At 43.0% G+C, this 25,380-nt stretch overlaps 1 protein-coding gene across 1 annotated transcript in view; it reads right to left on the bottom strand.

Annotated features, from left to right (window-relative positions):
- The window catches only part of LOC124037691 (guanine nucleotide-binding protein subunit alpha-11-like), a 51,512-nt gene extending 26,618 nt beyond the window's left edge, over positions 1-24,894 (bottom strand). The window contains exons 1-3 of the mRNA XM_046352657.1: positions 24,470-24,894; positions 24,376-24,393; positions 23,830-23,987 (exon numbers count right to left, since the gene is read on the bottom strand). Of these exons, the coding sequence (XP_046208613.1) occupies positions 23,830-23,977 (148 nt within the window). The 5' untranslated portion in view covers positions 23,978-23,987; positions 24,376-24,393; positions 24,470-24,894. The remainder of the gene's footprint in view (positions 1-23,829; positions 23,988-24,375; positions 24,394-24,469) is intronic.
- Positions 24,895-25,380: the final 486 nt, after the last annotated feature.

The following is a 25,380-nucleotide window of genomic DNA, read 5'->3' as shown; positions in this document are numbered from 1 at the left end:
AATACGTACTAGATTACGTTTTACCTAACTTCTAGTAAGGTATCGATGTAATTTGCAAATAGCCCCACTTGGAGTTGTTTTGTATTAAAATGGTGGTTTCAATGGCGATTGAATGCGTGGAGGAAGTTGTTGTTAAAATACGGAGAATAAACATATATGAAGGATTGCAGAACGTGGTGAAGGTGGTTGAAAGAAGAGCAAATTGTAGTGTATGGGTAGGACCATACAGATGGTCGAGCAGGGAGGAATTGTATGTTCTGTGCATGGCTGGAGCTTTTATTGCATGCATGGGAAAAGTGAGGGGATTTCTTAGCAGCTTGCTGATTTAGAAGGTGGCATGGTAAATGTTAACGACATGTACATTTCTTTTCCAGAAGAAAAGGGGTTACATTTTCAATGGTTCTTTCAATTCAGTTTTAGACTGAGTATGCAGAGGGATGGAAGTGCTTTTGAAAGTGTGGTTAAGATGTTTCTAAAGAAAAGAGAGTATGCCCTGAACTAAGAATTTCCCGTGAAGACTGATCAACTTCACTAGAAATTGTTGGAACAGGTGGGATTTAATTATAAAATGATTGAGCAATACTAGTCTCTATTCAAAGTGTACCATTACTTTGAAATGCCATTATATCCTTGGGAAAAGGATGAAGAGTTGTAATCTTGAATTGACTAGTTATTTAAATAAGTTTATTTTTTATTTAACATGGGGTTATAGGAGAAAATATCAGTTCCCTAGGTTTATGGTCATTGGGTAAATACAAAGTGTGCTTTGTTCATTCTGCATATACAATATAAAATGGAAAAATATGTTAACAAGGGATAACAGTTATGTCAACTAGTTAATTGGGGTAGGATTCTCTGCAAGGGTTATGTTGATAACTACATAATCTGTAGCTCATCTGAGAGATTGCCAGTAGAATAAGGGAGTTATCATGGAATGTGACGATCATCACAACAAGTGTGTGTGGAACTTTACTCCACCCTACTGGCTGAATTAGTGAAGGACAACTGTGTCTGATGATCTGTGAATTGTATCTGGAATGATATGTGTCTGGGAGAAGACTAAAGGGGATTGAGGTAATGACCTTATAGTATCAGGCCACTCATGACAGAAAAACAGAGGCAAAAAGGTGCATGATAAAATAGATGTTACTGATACTAAAAGTTTTTAGTATAATGTTAATTATTAAAGGGATCATGAACTAAATTGAGTAGGTCAAATTTGAGTTAAAGTAAACAACATTTAGTTATGTTTTGAATATGGGAAAACTCTGGAAACTAATCCTGAGACAGGTTGGTTGACAGAACTTGCAGAATATTAGATTAAAGGTTTTTGTTTCTTTTATTTTACAATCTCATTGTAATTGTAGGGATACATTGGAATGACATAAGTAATTGAATAAAAAATATAGTCTGTTGTGTGATAACACCCAAGGATGAAGAAGATATTACAAATAGTGGTAATTTATTGCAAATATGCAGTTATTATCATTTACTTTACTATTTTTAAATTTATTTTTTGTTTTGAGGAAAATAAGAGTCTGAGGGGAGACTGATATAAATTGACTAAAAATGATTTGAGAATGTTTAAGTATGTATCAAACTATGGGAGAAAATTAGGAGTAGTGACTTATGTGTTATGGTAACAAAGGGGGGTGTTACTTCTAGAAACAATGTGTATTGATAGACAAGATAATTGACAGTTGGTCTTGTAAAGATATAGGGAAAATTCTAAAAATAGATAGAGCATTACACATACCTAGATTATGGTAAAAGTAATAAGTAGTGGCATTTTGAAGAAGCTTAGGACTTAGTTTTGTTAGGATTGGGTATTCTTTCAACTGGAAGACACTTGACTGATTACATGATATTCCTACAGCAGTTGCTGTAGGGACCATTATTTGGATGTCATTATGAATATTTTAGTGACAAGAGGCCAGGTATTTGAGACAGAATGTTTACATAATAGAATGTTTACATAGGGCTGTTATTTAAGAAAGTCTGTTGTCAGGAAATAACCCATGTGTCAGTATGTATGTTCCCAGGGAAAGAGGCCAGATGGAAGGGCATGGGCTGAATTCTGGAGACTGAGTGTACATCAAGATACACCGGGCTGGGGATATACTTCTTACAGCACCTGCAGTGGTAAAGATCGTCATGTCTCTCTTTGATGGGTGCATAAGTTTCACAAGAAGTAAGGTCCAGCTGAATAAGGGGTGAGCTTGAAAACACCATGACAGAGGACGTGAAACAAAACAAAAGAGAGAGAGAGAGAAACTAGATTCCACTGTAGACATACTGGGTTGAGTTTGGGGGTTATTGGTTTTATTTGATAATGTATCATGTGAATAAGGATAGATGGTAGTTGTACTCAGTGTTGAATTACTTCAAGAAGAAATAATGTTGATTAAGGTTATGCATAGGCTTTATCAGTTGATATAGAGCAAATTGGGAAATAAGTAAAAAATTACATGATTTGGGAACACCTCTCAGAACCTGTGGCCAAAAGGGGAAGACTGGATAAAAGCATGAGGAAGCTAATTAGGGCCTCCATTTTTGTAGAGTCCAGCAGAAACACATTGTCATGGTCTTAGATTTCAGTATATAAATACAGTCATGCATAACACATAACATTGTCAATACTGTTATGTTGTGTCTTTTGTTTTCTAAGTCTTTTGTTTAGGAAACTAGATGGAGAAGGGTTCTCCAGCTTCAGCTGGAATGTCAGTTTGTGTGATGAGTGATGGAAGTAAGAGAATGTATGGTGTAATCATAGAACAGAGGCCATAAGTCTTTAAGTATGAATGCCCCACAGAAAGAAGGCAGAAACCTGAACCAGGACGAGAGATTCCACATCAGATGATCCAAGGGGACCAGAAGGACCTCTCTCAGTGGTACCAGGAGATCCAGTCTACGTTCGAGTGTTCCGGAGGAAGTGGGATCAGCCGAGGAGAGAAGGACCCTTACGAGGTGGCAGCAGCCACAATCACGGCCGTCCAAGTGAAAAGAAGCAAGGCGTGGTATCATCTAAACCACTGTACCCGAGTCCCGACGGACGGAAGGACACAACCATACAAAGATGAGGACACAGAGGATGCTGATTCACCAGAGAGGAGCCCAGAGGGAGCAGGAGCAGTGGAATCGATCAAAGCGCCGGGGAGGAATCAAGAAAATGGCAGACCAGATACAACGAGTGCATCAGCTAACACATTCAGAAGAAGCATCAGGGGGTAACATGTCTGCTACTCCTGATGATATATATACCTGTTGGGGTAGACCTTCTTGACAGAAGCCCTCTACAGTGGGACCCTGAGGTATCACCTAAAGAATGGGAACATCTCTTCCCTGAAATGGATGCCTTCCCAGATGGAAGCCAGGTTCGGCCTGAGGGAGGAACAACAGGGCGAAGAAAGTAGAGGAGGAGCACCAACCAAGAGCAGAAGGAGAAATCCTGCAAGATGAAAGAAATGGGGATTTCCCCACAATTGACTTTTCAGCTCTTACCTGATCTCCATAATGAACCATTGGAATTAGGACCACGAAAGAACAGTGACAAGGACAGAGTAAGAGCAACTGAGGACAATATGAAGATGATGCACGCACTCACAATCAAGATAAATGATAAAAGCAGGAAGAGAAGAGAGGAATCTGTCGAACGAGGTAAAAAGACAGGACCTGTTGATAGGTTTAAGTTTCATGTTCCGCCACAACTTCTAACAGAACCAGGGGAACCGAGGACAGTTTCTGTATGGAAGAAGAAATCTGTACCGGAGGAGCCACTCTGTGGATGGACGCATCATATAACAAAGGGAGAAGCTGTTTGGGACCTCAAAGGATGTGACCTGACACTAACCAAATGTGTGGAAGGCTGGGAGTGTCGTGTTTTGTCATATATTGTCTTGTCCTTGTGCTTTCCCTTCTGTTCGTTTCCCCCTGCTGGTCTTATTAGGTTCGTTCCCTTTTTCCATCCCTCTCTCTCCCCCTCCCTCTCTCTCTTCTCTCTATCGTTCCGTTCCTGCTCCCAGCTGTTCCTCATTCTCCTAACTCACTCATTTACTCTTTTCACACCTGTCCCCTATTTTGCCCTCTGATTAGAGCCCTATTTCTCCCCTTGTTTTCCGCTTCTGTCCTTGTCGGATGCTTGTATGATGTTCGCTGTGCTGTGTCCTTGTCTCGCCCTGTCGTGTTTTGTCTCCTTCAGATGCTGCGTGTGAGCAGGTGTCTTAGTCTGCTACGGTCGGTGCCTTCCCGAAGCAACCTGCAGTCAATGGTCGAGTCTCCAGTCTGTCCTCGTTACTACGAGTGGATTTAAGTTTTTTCCTGTTTTGTTTTCTTCTTGATTTTTCCAGGATTATTTACTTTTGTCATATACTGGAATAAAGACTCTTTTGGGTCCTTTTGGGTCCTCATTCACCAGCATAACAGAAGGATCCGACCAAGAATGGACCCAGCGACTACGGATTCTCGTAACACTGCCGTCGAGATCCAGGGAGCTATGCTCGGCAGACACGAGCAGGAATTGTCTGCTGCTCGTCATGCCGTTGAGACCCTGGCCGCTCAGGTTTCCGACCTCTCAGGACAGTTTCAGAGTCTTCGTCTCGTGCCACCAGCTACTTCCTGGTCTTCCGAGTCTCCGGAACCTAGGGTTAATAACCCACCATGTTATTCTGGGCAGCCCACTGAGTGCCGTTCCTTTCTCACCCAGTGTGATATTGTGTTCTCTCTCCAACCCAACACATACTCAAGAGAGAGAGCTCGGATTGCTTACGTCATTTCACTCCTTACTGGTCGGGCTCGAGAGTGGGGCACAGCTATCTGGGAGGCAAGGGCTGAGTGTTCTAACAATTATCTGAACTTTAAAGAGGAGATGATACGGGTTTTTGATCGTTCAGTTTTTGGTAGGGAGGCTTCTAGGGCCTTGGCTTCCCTATGTCAAGGTGATCGATCCATAACGGATTACTCTATAGAGTTTCGCACTCTTGCTGCCTCTAGTGACTGGAACGAGCCGGCGCTGCTCGCTTGTTTTCTGGAGGGACTCCACGCTGAGGTTAAGGATGAGATTCTCTCCCGGGAGGTTCCTTCCAGTGTGGACTCTTTGATTGCACTCGCCATCCGCATAGAACGACGGGTAGATCTTCGTCACCGAGCTCGTGGAAGAGAGCTCGCGTTAACGGTGTTCCCGCTCTCCGCATCGCAACCATCTCCTCCCTCCGGCTCAGAGACTGAGCCCATGCAGCTGGGAGGTATTCGCATCTCGACGAAGGAGAGGGAACAGAGGATCACCAACCGCCTTTGCCTCTATTGCGGTTCTGCTGGACATTTTGTCAATTCATGTCCAGTAAAAGCCAGAGCTCATCAGTAAGCGGAGGGCTACTGGTGAGCGCTACTACTCAGGTCTCTCCATCAAGATCCTGTACTACCATGTCGGTCCATCTACGCTGGACCGGTTCGGCTGCTTCATGCAGTGCCTTGATAGACTCTGGGGCTGAGGGTTGTTTTATGGACGAAGCATGGGCTCGGAAACATGACATTCCTCTCAGACAGTTAGGGAAGCCCACGCCCATGTTCGCCTTAGATGGTAGTCTTCTCCCCAGTATCAGATATGAGACACTACCTTTAACCCTCACAGTATCTGGTAACCACAGTGAGACCATTTCCTTTTTGATTTTTCGTTCACCTTTTACACCTGTTGTTTTGGGTCATCCCTGGCTATTATGTCATAATCCTTCTATTAATTGGTCTAGTAATTCTATCCTATCCTGGAACGTTTCTTGTCATGTGAAGTGTTTAATGTCTGCTATCCCTCCTGTTTCTTCTGTCCCCTCTTCTCAGGAGGAACCTGGTGATTTGACAGGAGTGCCGGAGGAATATCATGATCTGCGCACGGTCTTCAGTCGGTCCAGAGCCAACTCCCTTCCTCCTCACCGGTCGTATGATTGTAGTATTGATCTCCTTCCGGGGACCACTCCCCCTCGGGGTAGACTATACTCTCTGTCGGCTCCCGAACGTAAGGCTCTCGAGGATTATTTGTCTGTTTCTCTTGACGCCGGCACCGTAGTGCCTTCTTCCTCTCCTGCCGGAGCGGGGGTTTTTTTTGTTAAGAAGAAGGACGGTACTCTGCGCCCCTGCGTGGATTATCGAGGGCTGAATGACATAACGGTTAAGAATCGTTATCCGCTTCCCCTTATGTCGTCAGCCTTCGAGATTCTGCATGGAGCCAGGTTCTTTACTAAGTTGGACCTTCGTAATGCTTACCATCTCGTGCGCATCAGAGAGGGGGACGAGTGGAAAACGGCGTTTAACACTCAGTTAGGGCATTTTGAGTACCGGGTTCTGCCGTTTGGTCTCGCTAATGCTCCAGCTGTTTTTCAGGCATTAGTTAATGATGTACTGAGAGACATGCTGAACATCTTTGTTTTTGTCTACCTTGACAATATCCTGATTTTTTCACCGTCACTCGAGATTCATGTTCAGCACGTTCGACGTGTACTCCAACGCCTTTTAGAGAATTGTCTCTACGTGAAGGCTGAGAAGTGCGTCTTTCATGTCTCCTCTGTCACATTTCTCGGTTCTGTTATTTCCGCTGAAGGCATTCAGATGGATCCCGCTAAGGTCCAGGCTGTCAGTGATTGGCCCGTTCCAAGGTCACGTGTCGAGTTGCAGCGCTTTCTAGGTTTCGCTCATTTCTATCGGCGTTTCATTCGTAATTTCGGTCAAGTTGCTGCCCCTCTCACAGCTCTTACTTCTGTCAAGACGTGCTTTAAGTGGTCCGGTTCCGCCCAGGGAGCTTTTGATCTCCTCAAGAAGCGTTTTACGTCCGCTCCTATCCTCGTTACTCCTGACGTCACTAAACAATTCATTGTCGAGGTTGACGCTTCAGAGGTGGGCGTGGGAGCCATTCTATCCCAGAGCTTCCAGTCTGACGATAAGGTCCATCCTTGCGCTTATTTTTCTCATCGCCTGTCGCCATCGGAACGCAACTATGATGTGGGTAACCGCGAACTGCTCGCCATCCGCTTAGCCCTAGGCGAATGGCGACAGTGGTTGGAGGGGGCGACCGTTCCTTTTGTCGTTTGGACTGACCATAAGAACCTTGAGTACATCCGTTCTGCCAAACGACTTAATGCACGTCAAGCTCGTTGGGCGTTGTTTTTCACTCGTTTCGAGTTTGTGATTTCTTATCGCCCGGGTAATAAGAACACCAAGCCTGATGCCTTATCCCGTCTCTTTAGTTCTTCTGTGGCTTCTACCGATCCCGAGGGGATTCTTCCTTATGGGCGTGTTGTCGGGTTGACTGTCTGGGGAATTGAGAGACAGGTTAAGCAAGCACTCACTCACACTGCGTCGCCGCGCGCTTGTCCTAGTAACCTTCTTTTTGTTCCTGTTTCTACTCGTCTGGCTGTTCTTCAGTGGGCTCACTCTGCCAAGTTAGCTGGCCATCCCGGCGTTCGAGGTACACTTGCTTCTATTCGCCAGCGGTTTTGGTGGCCTACTCAGGAGCGTGACACGCGCCGTTTCGTGGCTGCTTGTTCGGACTGCGCGCAGACTAAGTCAGGTAACTCTCCTCCTGCCGGTCGTCTCAGACCGCTTCCCATTCCTTCTCGACCATGGTCTCACATCGCCTTAGATTTCATTACCGGTCTGCCTTCGTCTGCGGGGAAGACTGTGATTCTTACGGTTGTCGATAGGTTCTCTAAGGCGGCACATTTCATTCCCCTCGCTAAGCTTCCTTCCGCTAAGGAGACGGCAGAAATCATCATTGAGAATGTGTTCAGAATTCATGGCCTCCCGTTAGACGCCGTTTCAGACAGAGGTCCGCAATTCACATCACAGTTTTGGAGGGAGTTCTGTCGTTTGATTGGTGCTTCCGTCAGTCTCTCTTCCGGTTTTCATCCCCAGTCTAACGGTCAAGCAGAAAGGGCCAATCAGACGATTGGTCGCATATTACGCAGCCTTTCTTTTAGAAACCCTGCGTCTTGGGCAGAACAGCTCCCCTGGGCAGAATACGCTCACAACTCGCTTCCTTCGTCTGCTATCTCCGTTTCAGAGTAGTCTGGGTTACCAGCCTCCTCTGTTCTCGTCCCAGCTCGCCGAGTCCAGCGTTCCCTCCGCTCAGGCATTTGTCCAACTTTGTGAGCGCACCTGGAGGAGGGTGAGGTCTGCACTTTGCCGTTACAGGGCGCAGACTGTGAGAGCCGCCAATAAACGTAGGATTAAGAGTCCTAGGTATTGTCGCGGCCAGAGAGTGTGGCTTTCCACTCGTAACCTTCCCCTTACGACAGCTTCTCGTAAGTTGACTCCGCGGTTCATTGGTCCGTTCCGTGTCTCCTAGGTCGTCAATCCTGTCGCTGTGCGACTGCTTCTTCCGCGACATCTTCGTCGCGTCCATCCTGTCTTCCATGTCTCCTGTGTCAAGCCCTTTCTTCGCGCCCCCGTTCGTCTTCCCCCCCCCCCCCCGTCCTTGTCGAGGGCGCACCTATTTACAAGGTACGTAGGATCATGGACATGCGTTCTCGGGGACGTGGTCACCAGTACTTAGTGGATTGGGAGGGTTACGGTCCTGAGGAGAGGAGTTGGGTTCCATCTCGGGACGTGCTGGACCGTTCGCTGATTGATGATTTCCTCCGTTGCCGCCAGGATTCCTCCTCGAGTGCGCCAGGAGGCGCTCGGTGAGTGGGGGGGTACTGTCATGTTTTGTCATATATTGTCTTGTCCTTGTGCTTTCCCTTCTGTTCGTTTCCCCCTGCTGGTCTTATTAGGTTCGTTCCCTTTTTCTATCCCTCTCTCTCCCCCTCCCTCTCTCTCTTCTCTCTATCGTTCCGTTCCTGCTCCCAGCTGTTCCTCATTCTCCTAACTCACTCATTTACTCTTTTCACACCTGTCCCCTATTTTGCCCTCTGATTAGAGCCCTATTTCTCCCCTTGTTTTCCGCTTCTGTCCTTGTCGGATCCTTGTATGATGTTCGCTGTGCTGTGTCCTTGTCTCGCCCTGTCGTGTTTTGTCTCCTTCAGATGCTGCGTGTGAGCAGGTGTCTTAGTCTGCTACGGTCGGTGCCTTCCCGAAGCAACCTGCAGTCAATGGTCGAGTCTCCAGTCTGTCCTCGTTACTACGAGTGGATTTAAGTTTTTTCCTGTTTTGTTTTCTTCTTGATTTTTCCAGGATTATTTACTTTTGTCATATACTGGAATAAAGACTCTGTTTTTGTTAAATCGCTTTTGGGTCCTCATTCACCAGCATAACAGGGAGTTTATCATGAACAAGATAACACCAGCAGAAGGTGAAGAATTTGAAATTGAACGAATATGAATATGTTGAATTGGGTCCTGTGCCAGCACCTGGACAGGGGTGGCTGGTGACGACCAGGGTGGTGACAACAATGTTGGAGGCTGCTGTAACGACCACAGCAACTACCACTGAGATGACACCAACTGCTCTTACCAAGCAGATCGCGGCAATCACGAAGACACCTGACACATCAGAGCCAAAAGGATTCTTTAATGAGATTTGGAATTCTTTTTCAAACTCAAATGATCTATCTCATGAGAAGAACATTGCCAAAATGACAGATATAGATGTATCAGACTCAGAATCGTTCAATGACACCACACAGGAAGAAGAGGTGAAAAACGAATGGTACAGATGGGCTGAGTATACAGCAAACAGGCACAGAATGGACAATTGTATATTGTGTAGTAAGTCACCTTTGTCGGATCTTATAATAGTTCCTGAACCAGCATCATTTAAAGACTGTGCAAATTGGAAAAATGATCATTGTACCAACAGAAAGTATTCTATTCCTTTGTGTGACATAGAATGTAGGATTGCCCATGGGAGTACTAGAGGAAGTACCATGTTGAATGTGACTGGGTTGGGAGACAAGGATTGTGCTGTCTATAACATTTGAACTGAATTAAATGGACCTTTGTTAGATGGAAACACAGTGATTAAAGGAATATATGAATGTTTTTACAGCCATAACATTGAAGGTATTGATGTAGGTAACACCACTGTAGAATGTGATACTATTTGGGTACTAGAGACTACAGGGGTTGATAGCGAATAGAAAAGGGTTGTGTGGTAAAAACAAACTGTTGAATGTACTGCCAGATGGATGGATTGGGTCTTTGTACCTTAGTTAGAGCAATTCAACAGGTAACCATTATTAAATCACCCCATGATGTTAACTCTAGAGTTAAGAGGGCGTATGAGAAAGACACTGAGGTATACTTTGATGCAATTGGACAGCCTAGAGGGGTGCCTTGGGAGTTCAAGGCAAGAGATGAAATTAAATCTGGATTTGAAGCAATATTTTTGTGTATAACACCAAATAAGAACTTAGAGTGGATTAATTATATATACTATAACCAACAGAGATTCATTAACTATACTGACTCGGCTCTAATGGCGTTGAGGGAACAGGTACAGGCTACCAGTAAAATGTCTTGGCAAAATAGATAGGCTTTCAATTGGCTTTTGGCAGAGAAGGGTGGAGTTTGTTATGTTCGGGGATGATTGTTGCACCTTTATTCCCAATGACACTGCGCCTAATGGATCCTTTGCAATCGCCATGGCTAAACTTAAAGGGTTAAGAGAAGAGGTTAAGGAAAATGCTGGGGTGGACTCTCATGTTTGGAATTGGTTGGACTTAGCATTGGGGAAATGGGGAGCTATGTTTGCTAGGATGACCTTTATGCTGGGAGGGGGTTATTGGCTCTGGGTATTGTATTTTGTTGTGTTTTACCCTGGGTGAAATCACTTGTGATCCAGACAACGGTTAAACAGATGTTTGTAAGTAGAGCTGACACTGGTGATAGTTAATCCTGTGCCGGGTAGGCCAGGCCACTATACTGATGGGAATGGACAGTTATGCAATGTGGTTGGTGGACCCCTTGACTGCCCTTTTGGTAATCCAAACTGCCTGTATGGAGTGGTCTCTGGAGGTGGTTACACTTGCCAGGGTTTTCATAAGGATGGTTTACATGTATATGCTGACATTCCAAAGTCATAGGACAGTCAACTGATACGTATCCACAAAAAGGGTCACTTCCGTAGTAAGTACGACAGGTGCTATGTAAGGTTTTTAATGTATCTACTTTTGTTTACGGCCTTGTGTTGTAGTATGTTTTGTTGAATGTTTTTATAGGTATATCGATGAATATATCTGGGTTTTCTTTTAATTAAAAGTTAGTTTTGCCTTCTGAATATTAGGTTAAATTTAAAAACATGAAGGTAAACAGTGGGATATACTGATTATAAGTGTCTATGGACCATGTCCTTAATCTTTTAACAGAGGTTGATATCATGTTTGTTGGAGAGGTGTCTGAGAGGGAGGATCATGTTGATAGCGTAAATTTAGAATGATGTTGTGTCAATTTGATTTTGAATTGTTTTTTCTTTTTCACATAACTGAGATAGTCTTAGGCAAGGCTATGTGCTTATGCTTCAACAAAGTGTACTGTAGTTCTTTTATTGTTTGTTTCTAACTAGATCTTTTACTCTTATGAAATACTAGAGATGTTTGGTCTAAGTTAATTAGGAAGCTTGATTTTTGTTAATCAACTGTTGATATTATGTTCCGTTAAGTTTTTTGGTGCTTATTAAAGCACCAGAGGGAGGTCATGTGGTGGAATTATATACATGATTTGAGAACAAAAGAGAAAAGGTACAATTATGGGTTCATTCCTTGTTCTGGTAAAATGCATTCTCATAGGGGACACTAAAAATGCAGACACATAGACGCTTAAGACTAGCTGGACATACAAGGATCAAAGAAGTTGCCTAAGGACGGGGTCAGCCAAATGACCAACTGATGGATTACAGACATCAATCACAGGGCAGCTAGGCACCCTAAAGCTAAGAGAGATAAAAGACACACATGCAGAGGGACACAGAGTTAATTACAGAGCCAAAGCATAGGGTTGTAAAATAGAGGAATGTAAACTATTTTTAGTATAGCTGGACAAGCTAACTCTCTCTCCTCTGCTCGCATCCTTCTAGACCTATCGGCTGCCTTCGATACTGTGAACCATCAGATCCTCCTCTCCACCCTCTCCGAGTTGGGCACCTCCGGCGCGGCCCACGCTTGGATTGCGTCCTACCTGACAGGTCGCTCCTACCAGGTGGCGTGGCGAGAATCTGTCTCCTCACCACGCGCTCTCACCACTGGTGTCCCCCAGGGCTCTGTTCTAGGCCCTCTCCTATTCTCGCTATACACCAAGTCACTTGGCTCTGTCATAACCTCACATGGTCTCTCCTATCATTGCTATGCAGACGACACACAATTAATCTTCTCCTTTCCCCCTTCTGATGACCAGGTGGCGAATCGCATCTCTGCATGTCTGGCAGACATATCAGTGTGGATGACGGATCACCACCTCAAGCTGAACCTCGGCAAGACGGAGATGCTCTTCCTCCCGGGGAAGGACTGCCCGTTCCATGATCTCGCCATCACGGTTGACAACTCCATTGTGTCCTCCTCCCAGAGCGCTAAGAACCTTGGCGTGATCCTGGACAACACCCTGTCGTTCTCAACTAACATCAAGGCGGTGGCCCGTTCCTGTAGGTTCATGCTCTACAACATCCGCAGAGTACGATCCTGCCTCACACAGGAAGCGGCGCAGGTCCTAATCCAGGCACTTGTCATCTCCCGTCTGGATTACTGCAACTCGCTGTTGGCTGGGCTCCCTGCCTGTGCCATTAAACCCCTACAACTCATCCAGAACGCCGCAGCCCGTCTGGTGTTCAACCTTCCCAAGTTCTCTCACGTCACCCCGCTCCTTCGCTCTCTCCACTGGCTTCCAGTTGAAGCTCGCATCTGCTACAAGACCATGGTGCTTGCCTACGGAGCTGTGAGGGGAACGGCACTTCAGTACCTCCAGGCTCTGATCAGGCCCTACACCCAAACAAGGGCACTGTGTTCATCCACCTCTGGCCCGCTCGCCTCCCTACCACTGAGGAAGTACAGTTCCCGCTCAGCCCAGTCAAAACTGTTCGCTGCTCTGGCCCCCCAATGGTGGAACAAACTCCCTCACGACGCCAGGACAGCGGAGTCAATCACCACCTTCCAGAGACACCTGAAACCCCACCTCTTTAAGGAATACCTAGGATAGGATAAAGTAATCCCCCCCCCTTAAAAGATTTAGATGCACTATTGTAAAGTGGCTGTTCCACTGGATGTCATAAGGTGAATGCACCAATTTGTAAGTCGCTCTGGATAAGAGCGTCTGCTAAATGACTTAAATGTAATGTAAATGCTAGAAACTGAGGAGACACATAGTCTGCTGATCTTAGATGATACACAAACAAAAGAATGCATTTAGCTAAGTGCAGGAACAGCAAGGGTCTTGTCATCATTTATAATCTGACGGAAAGCAGGTATGGGCGTTATTGAGATGAACAAGCAGGATGCATGGATTGGAATGTAAACTCATTTTGCATGTGGGATGGGCTCATATGTAATATGTGGATAAATACTGGAGCCAGGGCTCTGGAAAAAGATGTGGGTCTCGTGGGTCCCGTGAGTCCCGTGGGGCTCTCCGGCTTCTGATACGGGGGTGTATTAAAAGTTTATCATTGAATTCAAAAAGTTATTGGTCGTGTCATGTTTGAATCTATTTGCCACTACACTCATTCAAGGGTTTTTCTTTATCTTTACTATGAAATAACACATATGGAAAAAACTATGAAGTAACACATATGGAATCATGTAGTAACCAAAAATGTGTTAAACAAATAAAAATATATTTTATATTTGAGACTCTTCAAATAGCCACCCTTTGCCTTGATGACAGCTTTGCACACTCTTGGCATTCTCTCAACCAGCTTCACCTGGAATGCTTTTCCAACAGTCTTGAAGGAGTTCCCACATATGCTGAGCACTTGTTGGCTGCTTTTGCTTCACTCTGTGGTCCGACTCATCCCAAACCATCTCAATTTGGTTGAGGTCGGGGGATTATGGAGGCCAGGTCATCTGATGAAGCATTCCATCAACCTCCTTGGTAAAATAGCCCTTACACAGCCTGTAGGTGGGTGTTGGGTTATTGTCCTGGAGAAAAACAAATGATTGTCCTACTAAGCCTAAACCAGAAGGGATGGCGTATCTCTGCAGAATGCTGTGGTAGCCGTGCTGGTTAAGTGTGCCTTGAATTCTAAATAAATCACAGACAGTGTCACCAGCAAAGCACCCCCACACAATCACACCTCCACCTCCATCCTTTACGGTGGGAAATACACATGCGAAGATCATCCGTTCACCCACACCGACACACCGGCAAAGACAAGGCGGTTGGAACCAAAAATCTCAAATTTGGACTGCAGACCAAAGGACATGTCCAATGCTCGTGTTTCTTGGTCCAAGCAAGTTTCTTGTTATTATTGGTGTCATTTAGTAGTGGTTTTCTTTGCAGCAATTCGACCATGAAGGCCTGATTCAAACAGTCTCCTCTGAACAGTTGATGTTGAGATGTGTCTCTTACTTGACCTCCGTAAAGCATTTATTTGGGCTGCAATTTCTGAGGCTGGTAACTCTAATGAATTTATCCTCTGCAGCAGAAGTAACTCTGGGTCTTCCATTCCTGTGGCGGACATCATGAGAGCCAGTTTCATCATAGTGCTTGATGGTTTTTGCAACTGCACTTGAAGAAAATGCCAAAGTTATTGAAATGTTCTGTATTGACTGACCTTCATGTCTTAAAGTAATGATGGACTGTCATTTCTCTTTGCTTATTTGAGCTGTTCTTGCCATAATGTGAACTTGGTCTTCCACCAAATATGGCTATCTTTTGTATACCCCCTTATCACAACACAACTGATTGGCTCAAACGCATTAAGAAGGAAAGACATTCTACAAATTAACTTTTAAAAAGGCACACCTGTTAATTGAAATGCATTCCAGGGGACTATCTCATGAAGCTGGTTGAGAGAATGCCAAGAGTGCGCAAAGCTGTCATCAAGGCGAAGGGTGGCTAGTTGATGAATCTGTTTGTTTAACACTTTTTTTTCATAGTATTGATGTCTTCACTATTATTCTACAATGTAGAAAATAGTAAAAAATAAAGAAAAACCCTTGAATGAGTAGGTGTTCTAAAACCTTTAACCGGTAGTGTACAGCTACAAAATTAATAGAAATCCAATAGGAGAAAAAAACATGTTAATCCTATAGGATCATATAGTATTCCAATACAAAGATCCAAATAGATTCCAATAGAAAAATGATTTCAACTTTTGGAACCACTCCTATTGGACTCCAACAGGATTCTATCCTATAGGGCAAAAAAAGTATTTAGTCAGCCACCAATTGTGCAAGTTCTCCCACTTAAAAAGATGAGAGAGGCCTGTAATTTTCATCATAGGTACACTTCAACTATGACAGACAAAATGAGAAAAGAAAATCCAGAAAATCACATTGTAGGATTTTTAATGAATTTATTTGCAAATTATGGTGGAAAATAAGTATTTGGTCAATAACAAACAGGCAAGATTTCTGGCTCTCACAGACCTGTAACTTCTTCTTTAAGAGGCTCCTCTGTCCTCCACTCGTTACCTGTATGAATGGCACCTGTTTTAACTTGTTATCAGTATAAAAGACACCTGTCCACAACCTCAAACAGTCACACTCCAAACTCCACTATGGCCAAGACCAAAGAGCTGTCAAAGGACACCAGAAACAAAATTGTAGACCTGCACCAGGCTGGGAAGACTGAATTTGCAATAGGTAAGCAGCTTGGTTTGAAGAAATCAACTGTGGGAGCAATTATTAGGAAATGGAAGACATACAAGACCACTGATAATCTCCCTCGATCTGGGGCTCCACGCAAGATCTCACCCCGTGGGGTCAAAATGATCACAAGAACGGTGAGCAAATATCCCAGAACCACACGGGGGGACCTAGTGAATGACCTGCAGAGAGCTGGGACCAAAGTAACAAAGCCTACCATCAGTAACACACTACGCCACAGTGCCAGACGTGTCCCCCTGCTTAAGCCAGTACATGTCCAGGTCCGTCTGAAGTTTGCTAGAGAGCATTTGGATGATCCAGAAGAAGATTGGGAGAATGTCATATAGATGAAACCAAAATAGAACTTTTTGGTAAAAACTCAACTCGTCGTGTTTGGAGGACAAAGAATGCTGAGTTGCATCCAAAGAACACAATACCTACTGTGAAGCATGGGGGTGGAAACATCATGCTTTGGGGCTGTTTTTCTGCAAAGGGACCAGGACGACTGATCCGTGTAAAGGAAAGAATGAATGGGGCCATGTATCGTGAGATTTTGAGTGAAAACCTCCTTCCATCAGCAAGGGCATTGAAGATGAAACGTGGCTGGGTCTTTCAGCATGACAATGATCCCAAACACACCGCCCGGGCAACGAAGGAGTGGCTTCGTAAGAAGTATTTCAAGGTCCTGGAGTGGCCTAGCCAGTCTCCAGATCTCAACCCCATAGAAAATCTTTGGAGGGAGTTGAACGTCGGTGTTTCCCAGCAACAGCCCCAAAACATCACTGCTCTAGAGGAGATCTGCATGGAGGAATGGGCCAAAATACCAGCAACAGTGTGTGAAAACCTTGTGAAGACTTATAGAAAACAGTTTGACCTCGGTCATTGCCAACAAAGGGTATATAACAAAGTACTGAGATAAACTTTTGTTATTGACCAAATACTTATTTTCCACCATAATTTGCAAATAAATTCATTAAAAAATCCTACAATGTGATTTTCTGGATTTTTTTCCCTAATTTTGTCTGTCAGAGTTGAAGTGTACCTATGATGAAAATTACAGGCCTCTGTCATCTTTTTAAGTGGGAGAACCTGCACAATTGGTGGCTGACTAAATACTTTTTTGACCCACTGTATTTGACTATTTGAGTATTTAACTATAATATGTTTTACATTACATTGGATTAAACTGAAATTGCAATGCTTGATATGGTCCCTCTTGTCTCATTTTCCAGGATCTAAATAGCAAAAGAGATCCTAGATTAGTACTAATTTACAAGATACCCTGTAAATATGGGCCCAGAAGTACGCAGCATATAAAGAGGATTTTGTTGCCAGTATTTCCCTGGGTTAGTTACTCTGTCTAAGGCTAAAAAGGAAGCATGGAATTCCTGATTGACCATACTGCTATTCGGAAAGTATTCAGACCGGTTGACTTTTTCCAAATGTTGTTATGTTACAGATTTATTCTAACGTGGATTAAATACATGTTTCTTCTCATCAATCTACACACAGTACCCCATAATGATGAAGCAAAAGCTTTTTTCCCCCAGCAAATGTATTATAAATGTAAAACATATACTGTATTTACATAATTATTCAGACCCTTTGCTATGAGACTCGAAATTGATCTCAGGTGCATCCTGTTTCCATTGATCATCCTTGAGATGCTTCTACAATTTGATTGGAATCCACCTGTGATAAATTCAATTGATTGGACATGGTTTGGAAAGGCACACACCTGTCTATATACGGTCCCACAGTTGACAGTGCATGTCAGAGCAAAAACCGAGCCATGTGATCGAAGGAATTGTCAGTAGAGCTCTGAGGCAGAATTGTGTCAGCACAGATCTGGGGAAGGGTTCCAAAACATCTCTGCAGCATTGAAGGTCCCCAAAACACAGTGTCCTCCATCATTCTTAAATGGAAGAAGTTTGGAACCACTAAGACTCTTCCAAGAGCTGGCCGCCCGGCCAAACTGAGCAATCGGAGGTGAGGGGAAGGGGGGGGGTGACCAAGAATCGGATGGACACTCTGACAGAGCTCCAGAGTTCCTCTGTGGAGATGGGAGAAGCTTCCAGAAGGACAACCATCTCTGCAGCACTCCACCAATCAGGCCTTTATGACAGAGTGGCCATACGGAAGACATTCCTCAGTAAAAGGCACAACAGCCCGCTTGGAGTTTGCCAAAAGGCACCTAAAGGACTCTCAGACCATGAGAAACACGATTCTCTGGTCTGATTATAACCAAGATTGCACTCTTTGGCCTGAATGCCTAGCGTCGCTTCTGGAGGAAACTTGACACCATCCCTACGGTGAAGCATGGTGGTGGCAACATTATGCTGTAGAGATGTTTTTCAACAGCAAGGACTGTGAGACTAGTCAGGCTGAAGGAAAGATAAACAGAGCAAAGTACAGTGTTATCCGTGATGATAACCTGCTCCAGAGCGCTCAGGACCTCAGACTAGGGTGAAGGTTCATCTTCCAAAAGGACAACGACCCTAAGCTCACAGCCAAGACAACATAGGACTGACTTCAGGACATGTCTCTGAATGCCCTTGAGTGGTCCAGCCAGAGCCCGGACTTGAAACCAATTGAACATCTCTGGAGAGACCTGAAAATAGCTGTGCAGCAACGCTCCCCATCTAACCTGACAGAGCTTGAGAGGATCTGCAGAGAAAAATGGAAGAAACTCCCCAAATTCAGGTGTGCAAAGCTTGTAGCATCATACCAAAACATGCTCGAGGCTGTAATCGCTGCCAAAGGTGCTTCAACAAAGTACAGAGTAAAGGGTCTGAATACTTGTGTATACGTGAAATTTCCGTTTTTTCTTTGTTTATTTACAAAAAAACATTTCTATAAACCTGCTTTACTTTGTCATTATGGGGTATTGTGTGTAGATTGACGAGGAAAAAAAATATTTAATACATTTTCGAATAAGGCCGTAACTGTGGAAAAAGTCGAGGGCTCTGAATACTTTCATAATGTACTGTATATACTGACAAAATAGAAGGAAAGAGAGATTCCCTGGTGGTGGAAAGGATAAAAGACCTGGCATAGGATCCAAACATTGCAGGTTCAAACCCTACATGTGCAGATTATCAACATAAAACCTGGTTGTGTTTGTATGATTAAATGCTGTTAAAATGTCCTGTGAATGAAATTAAAATGCATTGTGTCTCTATATCACCTACAACACAGTCCTCAAATGCATATTGCCATTACATTTGGAGAGAAACATAATGGGGATGATTTTCATGTTGTGGTAATATTAAGTAAAACTTAAATATGACATTCTCTAAATGTTCTGAGGACATCCAATACAAGGTCAAATTAATATTGTGTGAACATCAATGGAATATTATGTTAAACCTAAAACAACTATGCAATGAACATCCTAAAAACTGACCTATTTCATTCTTACAACATTAAAGGCAATGTCCTGTGTAACATAACACATTGTATGAATGTCATCACAACTGAGCATATTTTGTGTTTTGGGAACCTAAACACAAAATGTTAATGTACCCACACTGTTCCCACAAACTAATTGCACTACCGTTCAAAGGCTACTTAGAAATGTCCTTGTTTTTAAATGAAAAGCACATTTTTTGCCCATTAAAATAACATAAGATGTATCATTACATTGGTAATGTTGTAAATGACTATTGTTGTAATTGACTATTGTAGCTGGAAACATCTGCTGGAAACAGCAGATTTTTTTTAGGGATTATCTTCATAGGCGTACAGAGGCTCCTTTATCAGCATCCATCACTCCTGTGTTCCAATAGCACATTGTGTTAGCTAATCCACGTTTATCATCTCAAAAGGCTAATTGATCTTTAGAAAACCCTTTTGCAATTATGTTAGCACAGCTGAAAACTGATGTTCTGATTAAAGAAGCAATAAAACTGGCCTTCTTTAGACTAGTTGAGTATCTGGAGCATCAGCATTTGTGGGTTCAATTACAGGCTCAAAATGGCCAGAAACAAATAACGTTCTTCTGAAACTCGTCAGTCTATTCTTGTTCTGAAAAATGAAGGCTATTCTATGTGAGAAATTGCCAAGAAACTGAAGATCTCGTACAACGCTGTGTACTACTCCCTTCACAGAACTAGTTAAATAAAGGTAAAATAAACTAAAAAAACAGCAAAACTGGCAGCTTCATTAAATAGTACCCGCAAAACAACCATCTCAACGTCAACAGTGAAGAGGCGACTCCGGAATGCTGGCCTTCAAGGCAGAGTTGCAAATAAAAAGCCATATCTCAGACTGGCCAATAAAAATGAAAGATTAAGATGGGCAAAAGAACACAGACACTGAACAGAGGAACTCTGCCTAGAAGGCCAGCATCCCGGCGTCGCCTCTTCACTGTTGACGTTGAGACTGGTGTTTTGCGGGTGCTATTTAATGAAGCTGCCAGTTGAGGACTTGTGAGGCGTCTGTTTCTCAACGTTTTGGTAACACATCTTTTGTGATGTTACCAGTGTTCCCACCAGACTGTTTCCACAACCTAATGACACATTCTGGGAACATTTAATGAACAGATTAAATGTGTTATAGGAACGTTCTTGCAACACCAGGCAGATGTTTTATACAACAACAACAAAATATCTCCCATTTGTGGAATGTTCTGTGGTGGTTGTTACAACATTTTTGTGAATGTTACAATAACATTCCAAGGATATTTCATATAAAACATTTTTGATAAATAAATAGATTTGACCAAAAACATTCTCTGAATTCTCCCAATGTTTTTTGGGATGTTATAATCTTAATGTTAGATAACTTGAATATAATAGGAATCTTAGCTAATGTTCTGGGAATGTTCCTGGTTTGCTGGGGAATATCTATTCATTATTATATTTAAAGAGGACATTTGCCATTGGCTACGCCGATTCGCATTATGAGAAATCCCCCGGATTTGAATGTCTATGGAAATCCCATGCAGCCTATGTTATCCTCACAAATAATCCTGATAGGTTTCTGCAATGACCTTAGTGATCTCTGTTTTACAGCCTGTGTTCGAAATAGCTGCTCAGTGAAACGACCTGTTCTGATTTGTCATAGACGCTTGCTAAAAAACTTTAATGAGCAAGCCTGCCTTCATAAACTTGCCTCTGTAAAATGGTATAGAATTAGCTTGATTCCCTCTGTCGAGGACGCTTGGACCTTTAAAAAATATATATATATATTCAGTGGTATTGTTAACAAACACGCCCCCATAAAGAAAATGATAATTAAAAACAGGTTCAGCCCCTGGTTAGACCGTGATCTTGCAGTTACTCCACCTCAAGAATTGCATTTGGCGAAAGGCTCGGCACACGCAAACTCAGGCTAACTGGCTATCGTTCAGGCAAATGAGAAATAAGTGCACTCAGGCTATCCGGAAGGCCAAAGTTATTTACTTTAAGGAGCAGTTCTCTCTTTGTGGGTCTAACCCCAAGAAGACACCTGCCCATGTCCTTTATTGTTGATGATGTGGTTGTTACTGACAAGAAGCACATGGCTGAGCTCTTTAATCACCACTTTATTAAGTCAGGATTCCTATTTGACTCAGCCATGCCTCCTTGCCCGTCCAACATTTCCTCATCTCCTACCCTTCTAATGCTACTATTCCTGATGCTTTACCTCTTTTCCACTTTTTAAAAATGTATTTATGTCACCTTTATTTAACCAGGTAGGCTAGTTGAGAACAAGTTCTCATTTACAACTGCGACCTGGCCAAGATAAAGTGTAGCAATTCGACACATACAACAACACAGAGTTCCACATGGAATAAACAAAACATACAGTCAATAATACAATAGAACAAAATAAAACAAAAAGTCTATATACAGTGAGTGCAAATGAGGTAAGATAAGGAAATAAATAGGCCTTGGTGGCGAAGTAATTACAATATAGCAATTAAACACTGGAATGGTAGATCGGCAGAAGATGAATGTGCAGGTAGAGATACTGGGGTGCAAAGGAGCAAAATAAATAAATACCAGTATGGGGATGAGGTAGGTAGGTAGATGGGCTGTTTACAGATGGGCTATGTACAGGTGCAGTGATCTGTAAGCTGCTCTGACAACTGGTGCTTAAAGCTAGTGAGGGAGATGCGAGTCTCCAGCTTCAGAGATTTTTGCAATTTGTTCCAGTCATGGGCAGCAGAGAACTGGAAGTAAAGACGACCAAATGAGGAATTGGCTTTGGGGGTGACCAGTGAGATATACCTACTGGAGTGCGTGCTACGAGTGGGTGCTGCTATGGTGAACAGTGAGCTGAGATAAGGCGGGGCTTTACCTAGCAGAGACTTGTAGATAACCTGTAGCCAGTGGGTTTGGCGACGAGTATGACAGTTTTTCCCCTGCCCCGCTACAAAGTTTCTCCCTGCAGGCAGTCACTGAGTCCGAGGTGCTGAAGGAGCTCCTTAAACTTGACTCCAAAAAACATCTGGGTCAGATGGTTTAGACCCTTTCTTTTTTAAGGTTGCTGCCCCTATCATCGCCAAGCCTATCTCTCCTTTCTGTGGAGGTTCCCATTGCCTGGAAGGCAGCCATGGTTCATCCTTAATTTAAAAGGGGAGATCAAGCTGATCCTAACTGTTATAGGCCTATTTCTATTTTGCCCTGTTTATCAAAAGTGTTGGAAAAACTTGTCAATAAACAACTGACTGGCTTTCTTCATGTCTATAGTATTCTCTCGGGTATGCAATCTGTTTCCGCTCAGGTTATGGATGTGTCACTGCAACCTTAAAGGTCCTCAATGATGTCACTACTGCCCTTGATTCTAAGCAATACTGTGGTGCTATTTTTATTGACATGGTCAAAGCTTTTGATACAGTAGACCATTCCATTCTTGTGGGCCAGCTAAGGAGTATTGGTGTCTCTGAGGGGTCTTTGGCCTTGTTTACTAACTACCTCTCTAAAAGAGTGCAATGTATAAAGTCAGAAGATCTGCTGTCTCAGCCACTGCCTGTCAACAAGGGAGTACCCCAAGGCTCGATCCTAGGCCCCACACTCTTTTCAATTTACATCAACAACATAGCTCAGGCAGTAGGATGCTCTCTCATCCATTTATATGCAGATGACACAGTCTTATACTCAGCTGGTCCCTCCCCGGATTTTGTGTTAAATGCTCTACAACAAAGCTTTCTTAGTGTCCAACAAGCTTTCCCTACCCTTAACATTGTTCTGAACACCTCAAAAACAAAGGTCATGTGGTTTGGTAAGAAGAATGTTTCTCAAATGTAAGATTTTCGAAGATGTTCCAAACTTCAAATTTCAAAGTGTTTGGTTACTTCTCTGTATCGCTCCAAAGTTACATTTAGGCATTAACTCCGAATTCTTAAGTTTAGGCATTAACTCCGAATTCTTAAGTTTAGGCATTAACTCAGAATTCTTAAGGTTAGGCATTAACTCAGAATTCTTAAGGTTAGGCATTGACTCAGAATGGTTAAGGTAAGGGTTAAGGTTGGGGATAGGCCTAAAACTCAAATAGTTTAAAACAACTTTCTATTGCTGAATTGGAACATACAACATTTACGCCCTAGCAAAACCAAAGCCAACTTGAAGGTAACACTGCTCACTGTTGCCTCTTGTGGCCGGTTCCCAAGTCATCTCCAGACATCCTCAGACATGGATGGTTGTCTAATACTGACTTGTGTGATACAAGTCAGTACTCACCTGAGTGACCTTCCTGAAAACATCAGCTATGCAGGTGTCTTCTATCACAGGTTAACACTTAATCTGATTAAATCTAGTTCTAAGTGTACACCTCATGTATTCCTACCCACTAAATGGATTTTGTACTCCCATTCCTGGTGTCCTCACTAGGCTATCTAATATAATACATTCTTTCTCAAAACATTGTTTGTTTTGTTTGTTTTTGTAGTTAAATGCCTAATTTGGCTGTTCTCATCATGGGTTTAAATGGGTGAAAAGAAGGCTTCAACTTCCTGTTAATTTTGTCTGTCCTTATTCAACAATAATACGTTCTTAGACCAAAGAGTGAAGGAATAAAAACTTCACATTTTGTGACGACAGCAATGATACTGGTGAGCAATGACCGTTCTGTGGGATATAATAAACATAATAGATTTCAAGTCCATAGAAAGGAAGACAGAAGATACTAACCGAGTAAAAGAACTTTGATTTCTTTGCGTTCTCTCTTCTTCTGCTTTTGGAGAATCCTCTGAATCTCCTTGTCAATAGCAATAGTCTGCCTCTCTTCATTGTCCAGGAAACAAACGCAGGTCCGACGGCACCATTGCCAGCACGCCATGTCAAACTCACTAAAATAGGTAGATAAATAGATGTGTTTATAAATAGGCATACTATATTTCTCAGGCTAAACCCAATAAAGTTGGCAGACATGTGCACCGAATATATTCGTTCACCTGCGCACTAGGAAATTATGAGTGGTGTTTTTTCCCTCAGAATCAGAAACGTGATCATTGAATAATGTTTCTCAAACTGCTTGTTCATACTATTGAAACACAAATGAGTCTCAATCATCAGACACAGATTGATTTTACTCTACTTTTTATTGCCTTTTTTTTACCATGGTCGTTAAATCACAATTAACTTTCCCGTTAGAAACCCTATGACAATTCTTGTCACGAACAAACATGGAAGTTATTAAAAACAAATAAGTCATATGTTTTAATCAAAACGATTTACCTTCAATGTGTCACACGCCTTGTAAAGCAAATAGGCCATGGAAGTTATTAAAAACAAATAACATATTTTAATCCTATTTACAATGTTCACACGCCTTGTAAAGCAAATAGGCCTACACAAGACTTTCGTTGTGCCCGATCCATTCTTCCCGTGTCTCTAATATATTTATTTTAGCTTGCATGAATTTTCCGTTGAAGCATGACAGACTATTTCCAGGTTTCAATAGCTTTTCATCTAAAACAAGTAAGCAGATCCGTGAATAGGTCTACGGGCTCCGTAGAATATGCAGAGTATGTAGTTTGATGAAACACTCTCAGTCAGTTGAGAACACCAAATTGAGAAGTCCCTCGGGCACATAGCCTAGAATAAATACTTTCAGACTTTGCTGGAGTAGGTTACTCATCATTTTCCTATTTCTAACGAACATTTCTTACGTATAATTACAGTGTCAATAGACATATGAATCATTCTAAAAGTGTTTTTGGTGTGAAATTAATGGCACAACAGGTATTTGTCACTCCTCTCCCTATCCAAATTTCTGTAAATCAGTCAATCTTTTGTCTCAGCAGGCAGAACCGGTTAGTCAGGACTTTCATGCACTCTCCAACAGGTATCAGATATTAAGATTGCCTGAGCTCCACATTGCCATGGGAACAAGGTGTGGTAAGCCACTGTTGAGAAAGGGAGGGGAAGTGAGAACGGATATAGTGAATGGACAGTAAAAGGAAAGTTCCCTTCTTTCTGCCAAATAGAGTAAATTAGGTGATAATAGTGATAATCCAAAGTCAGGGATGAGTACATGGAAGAGGAAGCTCAGCTCAGGCAGTATGAGGTACAGCCCAGGGGAGCTGCCCAACCTATCCTCCCCATCTGTGGAAAATGGAATGAGGTAGCCAATACAAGGCATTATCAATGATTAATCCCAGAACAAATCATCTGGTATTTCATGGATGTTGCACCTGCCTCTGTCTGCAATCTATGTTGCTATTACATAGCAGCCTCCAC

Source organism: Oncorhynchus gorbuscha, linkage group LG06 (genome assembly GCF_021184085.1).
Source record: "Oncorhynchus gorbuscha isolate QuinsamMale2020 ecotype Even-year linkage group LG06, OgorEven_v1.0, whole genome shotgun sequence".
Lineage (NCBI taxonomy): Eukaryota > Metazoa > Chordata > Actinopteri > Salmoniformes > Salmonidae > Oncorhynchus > Oncorhynchus gorbuscha.
Note: the sequence above shows the minus strand (reverse complement) of the source record. Positions and strands in the feature narration are given on the sequence as shown.